At 48.1% G+C, this 15,599-nt stretch overlaps 3 protein-coding genes and 2 non-coding genes across 6 annotated transcripts; 1 reads left to right on the forward strand and 4 right to left on the reverse strand.

The window, feature by feature from the left end:
• Nucleotides 1-191: 191 nt before the first annotated feature.
• LOC6602197 (B-cell CLL/lymphoma 6 member B protein) lies at nucleotides 192-3,706 on the reverse strand. The gene is made up of 4 exons (XM_002027171.2): nucleotides 3,489-3,706; nucleotides 2,341-2,664; nucleotides 1,235-2,274; nucleotides 192-737 (listed from the first exon to the last, which is right to left on the reverse strand). The coding sequence occupies exons 1-4, from the start codon at nucleotides 3,648-3,650 to the stop codon at nucleotides 296-298; spliced, it is 1,968 nt and encodes a 655-aa protein (XP_002027207.1). The 5' UTR covers nucleotides 3,651-3,706; the 3' UTR covers nucleotides 192-295.
• Nucleotides 3,707-7,467: 3,761 nt separating this feature from the next.
• Nucleotides 7,468-8,058, reverse strand: LOC6602198. Its single transcript, XM_002027172.1, has one exon. The coding sequence runs from the start codon at nucleotides 8,056-8,058 to the stop codon at nucleotides 7,468-7,470; it is 591 nt and encodes a 196-aa protein (XP_002027208.1).
• Nucleotides 8,059-8,435: 377 nt separating this feature from the next.
• Nucleotides 8,436-15,453, reverse strand: LOC6602199 (myb-like protein AA). 2 transcript variants are annotated; one of them, XM_002027173.2, is made up of 4 exons: nucleotides 15,326-15,453; nucleotides 10,682-11,128; nucleotides 9,920-10,171; nucleotides 8,436-9,857 (listed from the first exon to the last, which is right to left on the reverse strand). In XM_002027173.2, exons 2-4 carry the CDS (start codon nucleotides 11,059-11,061, stop codon nucleotides 9,092-9,094), a joined length of 1,398 nt encoding a protein of 465 aa, XP_002027209.1. In that variant the 5' UTR covers nucleotides 11,062-11,128; nucleotides 15,326-15,453; the 3' UTR covers nucleotides 8,436-9,091. The 2 variants fall into 2 exon arrangements, with proteins under 2 accessions (XP_002027209.1, XP_026848002.1); XM_026992201.1 differs by having other exon boundaries at nucleotides 15,019-15,453.
• On the forward strand, nucleotides 13,409-13,481 carry Trnav-aac. The gene has a single exon. It is a non-coding gene; the product is annotated as a tRNA-Val (tRNA).
• On the reverse strand, nucleotides 14,010-14,082 carry Trnav-aac. Its single transcript has one exon. It is a non-coding gene; the product is annotated as a tRNA-Val (tRNA).
• Nucleotides 15,454-15,599: the final 146 nt, after the last annotated feature.

Genomic DNA, 15,599 nt, shown 5'->3' on the forward strand with positions numbered 1-15,599 from the left:
AAATATAAATTTGTCCTAAAAGAATAAATTATAATAAATAAATTATGAGTGTATGTTTGTGTGTGTGTGTGTAAGTGTATGTGTGTGTGTGTATAGAAGACGAAAAAAACGAATTGCGCTAAGTATCACAGCCGGGTCTAAGACGTTGGTTTTTTTTTGTTGGTGGGGGATTTAAAGTTCCATATGTATGTGCATGTGTGTGGGTGTTTCCAGTGTCTGTGTGTTTGTGTGTGTGCATCTGTGCTCCAGCTTTGCAGCCGTCCAATATTTGAAATTAGAAAACATCCATCCACCACTAAGTGGCCGCCGCACTCGTTTCGCCGCCTCCCGCTTCTCCATTGCTCGCCACCGCCGGCTCCCGCTCACTTTTGATGTCAGGCGGCGCCTCGTGAGCCAAATCCAAGGCGGGCGCGACACTCGAGGAGGACTCCGCCACGGCAGCTGCAGCGGCCGCCAGCTGAAACTGATTGGGTAGAAAGAGGTACGGACTGGGCACCGTCTCGCCCGGGCATCCCGTTGAGCTCTGTCCTGTCGCCCCCACCATGTCGCCACTGGTCATCGTGTGGCTGGGCGTGGGCATGGCTGTGGGCGTGGCTGTGCCAGTCGACAGTTTGGAGACTCGCTTGCGTCGCGCCTCGTTCTCGCAGGGCGAGGGCGCCCCAGGATGGCGATAGCTGACGTGCTTGCGCAGGGCATCCTTGCTGCGGGACACGTGAGAGCACACGTTGCAGGCGTACCTGTGGAGAGATTAATGAAGAGTTGGGAGAACTTGTTTAGAGGTAGTCTGAAGGATGGTCTGTATTCGATCAATCCCTGAATGATTTTCTTCCAACTCCAATTTCGATAGAAACTACAAGTGCCCCCCGGTTTGACGAAATTATGTTCCTTACTGTCTACCGTTTAGAGATCAGAAAAATGTTGGGTCACGCGGCAGCTCTGTCAAAGCAACAGAAGGGTTCCGCATTTAAACATGTTAACAGTCTGTTACCGATCGGTGTAACGGCCCGCTGTTACGACTCTCTGGGAGTGCTAGGAGAGCGTAGGAACCATAGACGTGGAATTGAATTTGATATTATAACTTGAGTATATGTACATACATATGTGTATGTATCGCACTCCGACCTTTCATTCGTGAACTCATCGTGGGATTCCTCCTTCATCTACAATTCTATCCACCCTAAACACTAAGTTTATTGGTCCCATGTTCTTTCACCCATTTCCCATCAATACTTACCGCACATTCTGATGGGTCTCGAGGTGCACGCGCAGATTGTATTGGTTGCTAAGCTGCTTGTGGCAGATGAAGCATGTGGCATAGAGCTTGGAGTTGGACGGCGGCTTGATGGGGGTGGAGGCCAGCTGCTTCTCGCGGTCGGCGCTTAGGGAGAGCAGATTTGGCTCCGATTTGGCGCTGACCAGAGCCATGCCTCCGGCTGCCGCTGCCTCCCGCTGATACTGCTCGATGTGGAGCTGAAGCTTGGCGTGATCCTCTGCCGAGATGTAGGGCGTAGAGGCGACTGCCTGGGTGTGGTGCATTTGGGCCGCCTGCTGGGCGGCGGTGGGCGTGACAGCACAACTGTAGAGCGGAGGTTTGGTGGTGTACATCTGGTTAGGTGTTAGAGGATTTGAATAGCCTGCTGAGGAGCACTTGACCACCGGCAACTGGGGCGAGAAGTGCGCCATGGCCGGGGGCGGCAGGGTAATGGGCGATGTAGCCACAATGGGATTGGGCACCGAGCACTCGGTGGGGCTTTTGCTGCTGTTGTTCGCGGAGTTCTTGAGGCTCTTCCCCATCTTGTCCAGCCGCTTGAAATCTTTCGGCGGACTGTCGCCCTTCAGCCGCTTGGCCCCGAAGCAGTCGTCCTCCTCCTGTATCCCGCTCTGGTATAGCTGACACTGCTGCTGGTACTTCGCCAGAAGCTCCGTGGTCTTGTTCAAAGCCGTCTGCGAGAAGTTAAGTGGCTGCGGCAGCAGGCTTGGGTAGAACTGCAGCGACTTGAACAGGTTCTCTAGCGGGGAGGTGGCGATCATAGGGGCTGCTGCCGTTGCCCCCACCGATCCCAGTTTGTTTGCAAGAAGCGGGGTGCTAAGAGCGGGGCTGGGATGCAGTGGGAGCGGGAGCGGCAGACTAGGAGTGGTGGTGGGTGTGGGCGTATGTGTGGGGGTATGTGTGGGGGTAGGCATCGGCGATGGTGTGCCACGATGCTCGAACTCCGACGACTTGTCGTTCGGTGGCTCCATATATAGGGGTCCGCTCTTCGCTGTCTTGGGAAGCTGCCGGAGCGTGAAGTCAATGTTAGAGCAAGGATTGGGGAATCTATTTGCAAGGACCGCACTCACATTATTGTTCTGGACATCCGCCAATCCCTTGATGCCTAGCGTCTCGGCCAGATTGAGGAGCATGGGTATCTGCTCCTCATACACATTCACCTCTCCGGAGTACATGAACGTGAGCAGCGAAACAATGGCCCCGAAGCTGGCTCCGGGTATGATGATCACCGGATGATTGCTCGCCTCCAGGGCACGGAATATCTCCATGAAGAAGCTGCTGCAGGCACTTAGCACCACCCGGTGGGCCCGCAGTTGACGTCCCTCCGCCGATATGGTCACATCCGTCAGCTGTGACTGGTCCAGCAGCACGGGCAGAGTGCTCAGCAAACTGGTCTGGAAGAGATCAGCCATACAGAGAGAGATTGTGAGCAGAACTGGGTCACAAGATCATAAAAATACACTTTCCCAGGGCGTCTCGGGAGAGAATATTTTTTGTTCCTTTTTTTTGGAAGGCACTCTCTAGGGAGAGGCGTGGATCTGCATCTGCATCTGCATCTGTATTCGATGCAGTTGCTGTCTAACTTGTAGATTTACGCTCGCTGCAAATTCTTTGGATTTTGGCAATTGTACCGTAGCTTTTCATTTATTTGACATTTTCCCCGCCCCAGCCCCAGCCCCAGCCACAGCCCCAGCCCGAGCCCTCACCCCTCGCCCCCCACCATCTCTGTTCCCTTGCGCTGCTATTTTGGATGGCCTTTGGGCTGCTGTAGTAAACATCGACAACACAAAATTGTCACTATATGAAAATGCGGAAAACTATGTGTGAATCTGTATGTGGATCGGGGTGTGGTGTGTCTTTGGATGGATGGTTCCTCTATATATAGATGGGGTGACATTTCGTTCGCTAGACCAGACCATACAGAACGATGTCCAGTCCAGTTTTATGAGCGACACTAAGCCCCCAGATAATACTAAGGAGAGAGAGAGAGCGAGAGAGCGATGATGATGTGCCTACCGATGGTGTTTCTCATAGAAAGAGTCATTTATTTTTCAATTTCCACTACTTTGAGGCGTTGGATAATGTTCTGACTGGGGCATAAGGTATACGGTATAAGGTATATTAAAACTATACGACTTTACAACTTTAAAGAAATCGACACAAATCGAATTAAATTACCGTTGAGGATGTAGATTCACGGCTTCAACTGTGCGCTTACCTGATGATTGTGCCACCTGAGGCAGAACTGCTGCTGGTTATCATTGTGCTGCTGATGCTGCTCGAACTGGTGTTGCTGCAGTTGCAGGTGCTGGTGATGCTGTTGCTGTTGCTGCTGTTGCTGGTGGTGCAGTCTTGCATTTGTGGTATTTACATGTTCCATAATTCATCTAATGTGTGGATCACATATGTAGGTCCGCTGCAACGGGGAGAGGGAGAAGGGGAAATCCATTCATTAGTCTCTAATGTATAGCAATTACTCTTTCATTCATATGCGGCTGATGATGATGATGATTATGATGATTATGATGATGATGTGGCATGACAGAGGAGGAGTAATCTGCCCCGCTGCTCGCGTTGCCCACTCGGTTTTCACTCAGTTTTGTTTTCGCCTCTCATAATTTGTTTGTTTGTTTGCCTTTTGGCTTGTTTATTTATTGAACATTTTGTCACACACTTTTCGTGTCGCTTCATTCCGCTATATATTCCGCTTTTCGTTTTATTTCGTTGCTTTTTAATAGACCCGAGCAATGTGCCACTGTCGCACCACGCGGCGTATACGTACTATGTCGTAGCAGTTGTCTTATTACTCATACGCCCCGGCATGCCAAGGGGCGTTCGGTCGAGGCATGACATCGGCCATCTCTATCTGGAACGGACAATCCTGAATATTCTCCACGGAATTATGTTTCAGTGGAAAAGTTAATGAAATGCTTCTTGGATTTTCCTTCGCAAATAACTGTCCTGTTCATCTGTCCGCGCAGTGGAATGCATTCCTTGATATGATCCATCTCTATCTAAGATGGATGTACATATATGTATGTATTCCCTGCAATTTGTATCTGTCAGCGCATCGTTGGGCAAGAAAACAATCGCCCAGGCATCACGGATCCCAACGGAGGAGAGAGTGTCGCGTCGCATACTGGTTGACGAATCTAAATTACAATAAAAACTCACACGCACACACATCAGAGATTGTTTCGTGTTTTCTTGCTGGCAATTAAATTAAATTTATTCAAATAAAATAAGTTTTCTTGGCGGGTCTGGTCTGGTCTGGCCTGGCCTGGGACTGTCTCTGGTTGAGGTGGTGGTTGTTGCTCTTTTGTGGGTTTCTGGGTGCACTATAAATTTGGCAATTTCCATTGTTCGGATCTGGGTATGCTAGATGGTATGGGGATGGGATGGGGATGGGGTAGTGGCCACTACAATCAGATCTCATCAGACTTTTGTCCGAGGGCTATTTTTAAGATCTCTTTGCCTCGGTCTATGCTGCACTGCAATCCATTGGAGGCCCCCCGCCAAACGCCCTCCGTCCCGAAAAACAACCCAAAGTGACAAGTCCGTGTCCGAGTCTATGTCTGTGTCCGTGTCCGTGTCCGTATTGGTGTCCACATCTCTGGCAGCCCAGCATGCAATTGTTGCTGGTGTTAGTGTTAGTGTTAGTGTTGCTGTTGCTATAGACGGACGGAATTTTCTTCATTCCATTATGTGTGCACATGAGACCGAATCGCATCTTAGCACTGCTCTGCTCTACGAGTATTGAGATACGATGGATGGTGTGGAGGTTGCCTGATGCCTGATGGGGCACAATGGCTGGGTGTGCTGGTTGGATGCTGTCAAAGGGGGTGGTGTGGTGCTGTGGTGCGACAGTGCGGCCTTTTTGGCGCTCGTTCACACAAGAAAGTGTCGTGGCAGTCAGGCAGAAGGCAGCAGCAAGGCAGCCTTCTTTTCCGTAACTCTTTGGTATTTCGCTCAGTTTTTACTTGATTTTCCGAAATTAGTTTTCCTAGCCTTTTCGGCTGGCTCTGCCTTTTCAGCGCAGTTCTGATTCTGATTCTACGGCTGCGGCTGTTGCTGTTGCCGCTGCTGCTTCTGCTGCTGTTGTAGTTTTTAAATAGCCATCCAAAAAAATAAAGATCTGTGCTAAACGCTCTTGCCAGGCTGTCTATTTTGATTTGTTGTCCAAGTGCCTTGGCTGCCTTTTGTCTCGCAATCGCCATTGCCATCGCCATCGCCAGCGATTTCATTCCACCTCACCTCGGAATTGCTTCGATTTCTGTAGATCTCTTCAGATCTCCGGTTCAGTTCTGTTGATGCGTAATATTTTACACATAATCACTCATTTTCCTCTGCCTCCGCCGCCTCCTCCTCCTGCTCCTCCTCCGCCTTCGCCGCCACCTCCCCCCGAAAAACGAACAACATTAAAGAGCAAAACATTCTTAAGCTCATTTCGCTGCTGCTTTTGTTGTCTTTTAACTTTCATTTGTTCCATAAAATGGGGCGCACATAAATTGTGTCCACTTTTTTGTTAGGTATTTAAATTTCATTATAGAATTCGCACGATCACGGATTCACGGATTCACGGATCTACATACACACACGTACATATATTCGAGCATGTCTGTGTGTGTGATTCACGCGTAATCCAGCGGCCCAACACTGTCCCTGGGGGATGGCTAATAATAGAGAGCTCTGCTCTGGCCTAGGTCCGAGGGACCCTTGTGGATGCGGAGGGACAGATCCTCTACTCAGGTTGAGTTTTATGATATACTCGTGCCAGCTATCAAATGAAGTGTTACTCATCACCGTTTTATTTAGTGTTTTTTATTGCTCGTGGTTGGTTTTTTATAATTCCCAAATCCTCATCGCATTTTCCCCAATGGATTGTCGACACTCTTTTCAATCGGTTTCCGGTCCCCCCTTTACCAGGTTTCGCTTGTTGCACAATTTATTTGAATCAGTTATTTGTTCGTTCTGTTTCACAAAAAAAAATCCTTCACATTCTTGTTTTTTTTCTGTGTTTTTTTTTTGTTTTTGTTTTCAGATATATTTTACTAATGCCCCCCTCCTCTGGCGACACTTTTCGCGCCCGTTACGAATTTTCCCTTTCCGATTCGGCGACGGATCTGTCGTGCTGCGCACCTTTGTTAACCGTTTGCTGCTCGCATCTGAAATGAAAAAATCCGAAAATGTTTCAATTCTTTCGGTTTTAGTTGGAGATTTTCTATTTTTCGAATGTCCATCTCTTGACAATTTTCCTCTGGCTCTGGCTATGCTCTGACTTTTGCTTTTGCTCTTGTTGTTGTTGTTGTTGATGCTGTTTCTATTGCTGTTCCTCTGTGCTTGTGGTGCCATTTGTTTAGTCCATTTGAATTTGAATCTGACTGGCTCTCCTCTCTGGCTCGCTGTCGACGTCGCCATCGCCATCGCTGCCGCTGTTGCTGTCGCAGTTTGTCGCCCGATTCCATGTTCTTTAATTAATGAGGAGACAGAGCAGCGCAGCGCCAGAGAAAAGAGAAATCTCAGCAGTTTTGTACTCGCGATCGAGTCTCTTGGCCAAATTAATTGGCTGCCCCCAGCAGTTAGTTAATCAAAACATTTGTTGGTTGGAAATCATCATCATGTGAGCCCTGGGCCCCATCCCCATCCCCATCCCCAATCCGCATCTGAAGCATCTCAGGCATCCGAGCCATCCGAGGCAGGAGCTGTGGCCAGTTCTCCTCTAGACACAATTGACATGCCCAAGCCAGCCAAAGGCACAGCAACAACAACAAAAGCACTGCAGCACATTGGTGGCCGCCTGCATGTGCATTATTAATTTGCAATAAAATGTGGAAGCGGCGACAGCAGACGACACCGCCTCTCGCAGCGGTACGGTACGAAAATACATTTCGTACCTGCGAAGTGGATTTGAATTATGCCTGACAAATACAAATGGAACCGCTAGATGGAGACGTGGAGGGTGTGTGGAGAGAGCGCCCAGCACCCAGCACCCAACACCCAGCCGAGCAGCCAGCCAGCCAGCCAGCCAGCCAGCCAGCCAGCACCTTCATTATGCACTTTTTCAATTCATTAAAATGCCACAAATACTTATTTATTATTGTCATCTGTGTGCCTCTATTTGGGTTAAGATTGGAGGCTGAAAATACCACAAAATAAACTATCCCTAACCCATAGCCCTGCCCCATTCCCCATTCCCCTTAAAATCCATAGATCAGTGAGCTATAGCACTGAACCTCCGACAGGGGCAGGCACTGCTGCTTGGGATGGTCCCATCCGTAATTGTAGGGGCATCGGACAATCGTGAGGTAACCGCTTAGGCATTGGTAGTAGTACTCGCATCGTTGCGGGTGAGGATGGAAGCTATCGCTGGAGGCGTCGCAATGGGGACGACTCACAGGTGCTGAGCTAGATGCCGGTGGATTGGATGCTGGGGAAGGATTACTCCCAGGTGCACCAGCGGGCGCCGTAATAGTTGGGAGCACCTCCTCTGGAGCGCTTGCTTCTGTTTCGGCCTCCGTCGCGTTTAGAGTGGCAGCTCCCCTGAGACAGAATCCCGCATCGTCAAAGGCACACTCCTGGGCCTTCTCATCGAAGTAGGTCTGATCCGGACAGCTGTCTCTGAAGGAGTCCTCCCCATTGCAGTAGATGTACGAGGCGCAGTCTTCGACGGCCATCACAAACGTTTCGAGCGCCACATCCACACACTGCGGGAACTCCTCTCCCTGACCGAAAGTCAGAGCTCCAGTCAGGAGCAGCAGGCAAAGCAGAGTCGCGGCTTTGGTAACCATAGTGAAAAATGTTGTACTTGTGGATGATGGAAAATGCCAATCGGTTGGGCCTTTTATGGCAAATTTTGGTCTGTCTTATCGCTGTTCTTGTACCCCTTATCTTTCACGAATTTCACCAATTGATGTATCTTCTTTGCTCCGAACACATATGTGTCAAGGCCGCCCAATCACTTTTTCTGCAAAGGAAATCAGCAAAGATAAAGAGATTCAAAACATGCTTTCAAATCTTGAAGTTCACCACAGAAATTAAAAATGAAAAAAAAAATCGACACACCACACCCAGTCGGTGTGGCCAGGGCTGCAAGAAATGGGCGAAAAACGAATGTCAGATGGCGCCACAGCATACAAATTCAAATTCAACTTCCAATAATCTTTATCCTTTATTTATTAATGTACTGCATATTGCGCACCCTTTCCATATTTGATAAATTTGATTGGTTAATTAATTACTTAAAATCCTACTAATACTGCTGCTGCTGCTTGATGTGTAAGTATCTACGGCACCTGCTACCGAGTATTTCTACAGTATTTCCTCTTGTCGTTGCTTTGGTTTGTTGCTTGTTTCGTGTTTCTTGTTTCTGGTTTCGTGGCTAAAGGGTAATATAGTATATGGTACTTCGATCTCTTCGATCGCTATAGCTTGATCTCTTTCTCTTGAGCATATCACAGAACAAAAATGACAGTAGAAGAAGACATCTTTGGGTCGAAAGAGTGTTTGTTTGTTCGGGTCGGGGTCGCGGTCGTGGTCAGTGTCGGGTCCTAGTTCGGGATTTAGAATGTGTCAAAGTGTAAAAATATTAGTCGGAGCTTAAAAGTACATATCCATAAATAAGTATATGTATATCTGATATATATATATATATCTATGCCGTGTATATGTTTATATAAAGGGGATATCGTTTTAGAAAAATACTGAGCACAAGTACTTGGCACTGGGCGACTGGGAGCAGGGAGCAGGGTTCGGGGTTCGTGATTCGATCAAACTGAGGCTCAATTCCTCAAAATCCCTCAAAGCCCTCTCGCTACCACTGGCCTACACTAGAATCTTGTCGTAGGACGGCGGCGGCGACTCATCCAGCGGCATCTGCTTGCCCATTGCGGCCGTCTGCTCCGGCAGCAGGATCGCTATATGGTAGGGCGGCGGACCGGCCGTTGCCGCACTCGCAGTGGTTACCTGCCGCTCCTCCAGGTACCGCACATCGCTCAACTCCATCAGGCAGCTGGCGACCGCAGATGCACTGGATCCTGGAATGGCGGCGTTCACCCCGCGGCTGTGGCACACCGTAGCCCTGGCCCCACCACGGCCCGACAACAGCCCTTTTGGGATGCGGCACAGGCTGACCATGCAGGCGGCCAGAAAGAAGGTGGCCGAGAAGGCGCAGAAGATCAGCACCTCCAGACCGGTGCCCTGGTGGTCGAAGTAAAACTTGGTGCCGGCCACGAACACGGACGCCAGCACAAGGGAGGCACACATGCCGCACTTGAGATGGCTGGGCAGCAGTTGGGAGTCTGCGTGTTGCAGGAGAGCATGATGTTGCTGTTGCAACTGGTTGCTGTGCGTCGTCTGGGCGGATGTTGCGGGAGCACTGGCCACTGGTGCTACTGCTATGACGGATGTTGCCGCGGCTGCTGGCTGCTGCCTCATGCTGCTGCTGGAGTTGTGGCGACGCGGCGTGGCATAGGCGGCCGATTGTCGATGATTGTGGGAGTGACTGCTGCTGATGTGCTGCTGGTGGTGATGCTGCAGCTGTTGCTGCTGCTGATGGGGATTATGGTGATAGGCGCTGTATGCATCATCGCTGGGAAACAAAGATTGTTATAGTCTGGGAAGGATATGTCTAGGACTATCTTGGACACTCACGCATAGACGCCGGAATGTTGCTGCTGTTGCAGCTGTTGCTGCTGCTGTTGCTGCTGGTGCTGCTGATGTGTATCGTGGTGTCTGACAGGCACCATGTTCCCGAATTGTGGATGGTGATAGCTGTACTGGTGTTGCGTCTGCTGCTGCGTCCTGGGGTGATAACGCGAGCCACGCGCGACTAGGGGCACGATGGTTCCACTTCCGGTGAGGACCGCCGCCGCAGAAGCAGTGCCACTCGCGTTGTTGTTTGTTCTGCGCAAGTGGTACGGAAATTAGAGGAAGACAAACTTGAATGATTTGTTTAAATTGTATTTAAATGGAGAACTAGCGGGGAAGAAAATATATTTCCCTAACTGCTAAGCCACACTGTTAAAGAGACAGCGAAAGAGAGCATGGGGCAAGAGTCGGCTGATCAAAGCGATTTTTGAGGATTTGGTATTGATTTTGCATTAGCGGTATTCTCGGATCGTTTCAATTGCTGATTGCCTGTCCAAAAACATAAAACATGCTCTGTCTGCGAATGCTTCAAAAAAGTATGCACTAAAATGCATTTAGCTAAAACATATAGAACAAGTCCCTAAGGCAAGAGACACTTAAATACTATGTGACCTAAGCTCCCCCCCATTCAGTTGCTAGACAGTAGATTTCCTTGGCGAACTTGCAGGTTCTGCGTCTAATCGACATAACTCACTGCCAAAAGGATACTCAGGGAAAGGTTACCGAAAAGTGCGAAAAAAAATATACGGCTGGATGGTACATTACATGTTGTTGCTGGCAGTTGGAGTTCCTGTGGCAGCCATGTGGCTGCTGTTCACATTGTTGTTGTTGGTGGAATGTTGCTGCATCATCTGATGTTGCTGCTGGTGCTGCTGGCCGTGCAGTGAATTGTTGTTGGCATACTGGGAGTGGGACTGCGACTGCGACTGGGACTGGGACTGGCGACTGGTGCCCGGCTGATGGCAGTCATAGGGCGTCTGTGGCAGGGATCTGTGCACGGGTGGCATGGTGCTGCAGCTGGAGGACTTGGCGCGCCTGGGCGGATGGCCATAGCTGAGTCCGCTCCCGGCATGAGAGAGGGAGGCAGCAACACGAGAGCGTCCGAAGCCGCATTGCTGCGACCGCTTGTCTATCCAGAAATGCATTTGCACGTCCTGGAAGAGCAAATGGAGCAGTAGGATTACTTGGAGCTTCTGGGGCGGAAGGATTTGACTGCAAAGAAAGAATGTTGGATGTACAGGAATTATTATTTATCTTATTGTGTTTCTCTCGGTGTACAGAGTGGCTCCTGCAGTCGGTAGGGTATTCGTGCAGCCGAGCAGAAAACCCAAAGACTACTGTTGAATCTTTTATTTCTTATTTCGTTTCTTTGAAAGGCATAATAAAAGGAATACATGTTGGGACGACAGGGACAGCAGACAGTTGGCATAGAGTGCTGTGCTGCCAACTTATTTGAAGTTCAAGCTGCGATGCGGACACCAGACAAAGCGAATCTGAGTACATTTAGCTTTGTGTCTGCCAGACGGAAGAGAGTCCTCCTCAGGCTGCCCCAAAAAGCTAAAACAGGAAACGTGCACATCGTATTTTATGATGCTGCACTCTCCCTTGTCTTTTGTGTGTGGCTGGCTACCTACCTCTTCTGCCACACACTCTCTATCTCTCTCTCTCTCTCTCTCTCTCGCACGCTCGCTCTCTCTGTCTCCCTCTGTTTCGTCAGACATTTCCTCTTTGTGCCTCGGTTTTGAACTCTTGCTAAAGTCCTGCCAAAGATTCCCCTTTTTAAAGGTGCAACAAGGAACAAAGGTTGCTCGTTTTCTGCAGACTTCTCTGCCGCCTGGTCAAGGAACCCTCCCGAAAAATACGACTAAAACATTCATTGGCTGCTTTCACTTCCCGTGTCATTGGCAGCAGCAGCAGCAGCACCACCACCACCACCACCAACAACAACAGACACAAAAGCCCCAGCGCGCCAAAACACATAGACAGTATGGGGGATTGGTGCTCGAATCGGGATAGTATTTGGGATATTTGGACCACAAAAGTGCGGTGTTAGAAAAGGACCTGCACAGTGGAAAGTAAAGTTGAGCGCAGAGAAAGAAATAAATAAGAACTTCAGGTTCGCAAACTATTCAAAGATGGATTATGATGATTCCTCCGACTGTTCCTTGGTTCCCGTTGACTGTCTTTGGACCAACTTTCAGCTCCATTCTTAGCCCGCTTAGCTGTTCGTTGAACTGTCTGTCGGGTTTTCCTCTGTGTCTGGTTCCTGTGGCAGTGCCGCTGTGGTATTAGTCAATCAACGATGACAACAGCAGAAATCGCACTTAAACAGCGCCAGAAAGATAATGAATTTTTAAAATTATCCCACATACAACATGGCCCGACCCATCCGTACGAACAGACAAGGGATGTGTACAGATGTACTCACATAAAGACACATGTACATATGTACATATGTATGTTTTATAGGCACTGTGGTCCGAGAACCATAAAAGCCACCGCACCATAAAGCTGATTTTACTGTGGGAACTTTCCTGTTCACTTGGTGGCAAGGTTCAAAGTTCAATGCCTGTCAACGTCTTAAGGCAGAAGCAGGAGGAGGAGGTCCTGGGAGAGTTCTCGAGAGAAATTATACAATACAGTGCCGGAGGAGAAGAGTGGCAGAGCAGGACAGAGCAAAGTGCAAATAAATAAATACCCAAGTACGAGTCGGGCCAATAAAATAAACATATTTAAAAGAGACATTTTGACAACCTTTTGATAGGTTCATTTCGGTTTCGTTTCTTGCCTGGCGCCACTGACATTTCTATTTGGGTTTTTGGCCCCTTGTCCGGGTTCGGGCTCGAACTCGGGTCCGTGTCCTTCTCCGGGTCCCGGGTTCAATGATTTTTGTTCGCTTGATTTGTGTTCTCCCCAGAGCCAAATACCCCTCCCCACCCCTCCCATTCGTTAGCGTATGATTACAAATTTAGTTTTGTTGTCTAGCGAAAGTTCAGCTCGATTTGGTTAAGATTCGTGCGGAACTTGAAGAAACTCAACTCGGACATTGACATTGTGTATATTATAGGAGTGCGCTCTCAATGGCAGCCACTTTTTTGGCCAACTCAAGTATGACTATAGATAGACTTTCATAAAGGAATGAAAGAATCGGTTGCCCGACAAAGAACCATTGTCGCCGTGAAACCTAACTACGATACAAATTTTTCCTATAAATATACACACTATAGCCGTATCAATCACTACCTCAGCACCTAGTCCACACCTCTCTAGACACTAATATACATACATATGTACATATCTACATATATATTATCACCACTGCCCCCCTGGCCCTCACAAATCCGAAACACTAAACAATGGCAGACTGCCCAATCATTGAATGATTTAAATAGACTTTGATTTTATTCACTGAACCAGTTTCCTTGGCCCCTCGCCAGCTGGGGGCTGAGCCGGGCCTCTGAAGTTGACCTTTGGTCGGGGACAATTTCAACTGTTTCCGTGGTGTAGCGGTTATCACATCTGCCTAACACGCAGAAGGCCCCCGGTTCGATCCCGGGCGGAAACATGATTGGGATTTGATTTATCTCGAATTCTACCAAACTTTTTTTGTTTAGCTACTTATTTAAATAGCTGAATTCCAAGTTAACGAAGGATTTTAATATACATAAGTCTATGTTTATGGAGAAACCTCGAGCTCTAATATTTCCTTGACCTTTACGTTTTTTTGTTACTTTTAGAAAAAGAAGGGGAATATTCCTGTCTTTTCGAATTTTTCAAGGAAAGCTAGCTCAATGAAAAGGTCGACTAATTGTCTACTAAATTTCATGCCAATGCATATATTAGGAATATATGTATATGGCAAGATCTGACAAGAGATCTGATGAGAATTTATCATGAGAATTCCCAGAAACGAAACTGACAAGAAGTCTAAAACAAAACAGAATTATATTATTTGGTTTAAATTCTATCATTTAATTACTTTTAGTACGTCACAACTTTCCAAATAGCTTTAAAAGTAAAACACAAATTGGTACAAAAAAAAAATGCGGAAATAGCTCTGATCTGAAAGTTATTAAAAAAAGTTAGTTTCATCTGTTTCCGCCCGGGATCGAACCGGGGGCCTTCTGCGTGTTAGGCAGATGTGATAACCGCTACACCACGGAAACAGCTGAACGTCGTGCGGCCATAGAGACCTCTTCTGGCTCGAGGGCGTCTGCTGTTTGGGCAAGCTGCCAGAAAACCATCTCAAATCATAGCGGAAATTGAAATTAATCGAGCCACCGCCACCCAGTGATAAAGATAATCTTGAATGGGCATAGTACGAGAATGTATATATTAAAATCGTTGCAAATGTTTATTGTAAGGAATTCCTTGGCGGTGGGTGAACGATTCGATTTTAAATTCTTGGGTGAGTAAGAGCATCGCCAAACACATTCGGAACCCAATGTCTGACGCTTTAATCGTATGCCCCTAAATGCCGAGAGTTTAACCTCAAGATGCCCAACACCAAACAGAACTTTTAAACATTAAAGCGTGCACATCCCTCCTGCCAACACCAACACAAACACCAACCCCCCTTTTACTCTCACTCGGACGGTTGGTTTTTTGCCATTAACCTTTGTGTGCTGCGCTGTTCCTGCCTTTTACTTTTCGCCCCTTTTATGCGATTTTTCGTTGGCGGGAAGTGAATTTTGCCTCATTCGAGTGACTTTGCAAAGGAAAATTGCTCGGGGAGGTGGAATTGGTTGGTATGGGACCTGTACCACAGGACGGGTCGGGGTTGGAGTGGCTAAAGGTAGATGAATAATATGAGGACTGGCTGACGGGCTGGATGACTGACTTTCTGTCTGTCTGTCTGGCTGTCTGTTTCTGTGTCTCCTCTACAAGAGCCACAAAAACGAACAAAATCCCTGCCCACTTGATGGCACACACTGCGTATGAGCAATTCTAGCAATGCAACGGAATTGTATAGAGGAGAAAGTGGTATAGGTATGGGTGTAGGTGTCTGTGTGTGCACCTATATTGGGGATTTGTGTGCCTGTGTGGGGGTCGCTTTCAAGTGCATGTCAATCCGTCAGCCATTTGCTTGCTCGCTTTTTTACCTGCAATATTTTCTTAAAATATTTCTCAAATATACATGTATATTTTCCTTGGGGCTTTTCAATGCCTTTTCCTATGGGCACGTTTCTGTCACGTTCGTTGTGGCTGTTGGTATTATTGCACACATATTGTTGGTGCTTTTGTTGTTGGCGCAGCACTGGAAAAAGTCCTTGAACGCTCAACTGACCCGACACGATACACACACGCACACCCTCGCAATGGATATCCTCTTAAAAATGCTTTTCACTCGCACACAGACGGACAGAAGGACAGACGGACAGATACAGAGCCAGAGATAGGGACACTCACGCGACTTGCGACTTTTGTATTCAATTGCAAGCTCTTCTCCTGACTCCACTCCACGAATAAATTTATTTCTTAAGGCTATTTTGCCTGTTCTGGTCGCGCCACCCGTCGTTCGTATTAGAAGCGCGCGCTGCCGTAGGACTCGCAGCCGACTGTGCCTCTGAATGCAGCAGCCAGCCAAGAAGCATTTCGTTTTCACTTTTCACGAGCTGCTGAGAGACTTGGTGTTTGTTCTTTCATTTTGTGTTTGCAAAAGCACCACAGATTCAGTGGCGTG

The sequence above is a fragment of the Drosophila persimilis genome, unplaced genomic scaffold (genome assembly GCF_003286085.1).
Source record: "Drosophila persimilis strain 14011-0111.01,24,50 unplaced genomic scaffold, DperRS2 tig00000715-arrow-arrow-pilon, whole genome shotgun sequence".
Lineage (NCBI taxonomy): Eukaryota > Metazoa > Arthropoda > Insecta > Diptera > Drosophilidae > Drosophila > Drosophila persimilis.

Coding starts and splice junctions, on each gene's coding strand:
- LOC6602197 (XM_002027171.2), bottom strand. CDS start 3,650: ATGGAACATGTAAATACCACAAATGCAAGACTGCACCACCAGCAACAG. Junction 2,275..2,340: donor CGGATGTCCAGAACAATAAT/GTGAGTGCGGTC, acceptor ACGCTCCGGCAG/CTTCCCAAGACAGCGAAGAG. Junction 738..1,234: donor GAGACCCATCAGAATGTGCG/GTAAGTATTGAT, acceptor ATCTCTCCACAG/GTACGCCTGCAACGTGTGCT.
- LOC6602198 (XM_002027172.1), bottom strand. CDS start 8,058: ATGGTTACCAAAGCCGCGACTCTGCTTTGCCTGCTGCTCCTGACTGGA.
- LOC6602199 (XM_002027173.2), bottom strand. CDS start 11,061: ATGCATTTCTGGATAGACAAGCGGTCGCAGCAATGCGGCTTCGGACGC. Junction 10,172..10,681: donor CCAACTGCCAGCAACAACAT/GTAATGTACCAT, acceptor CCACTTGCGCAG/AACAAACAACAACGCGAGTG. Junction 9,858..9,919: donor CAACATTCCGGCGTCTATGC/GTGAGTGTCCAA, acceptor TTTGTTTCCCAG/CGATGATGCATACAGCGCCT.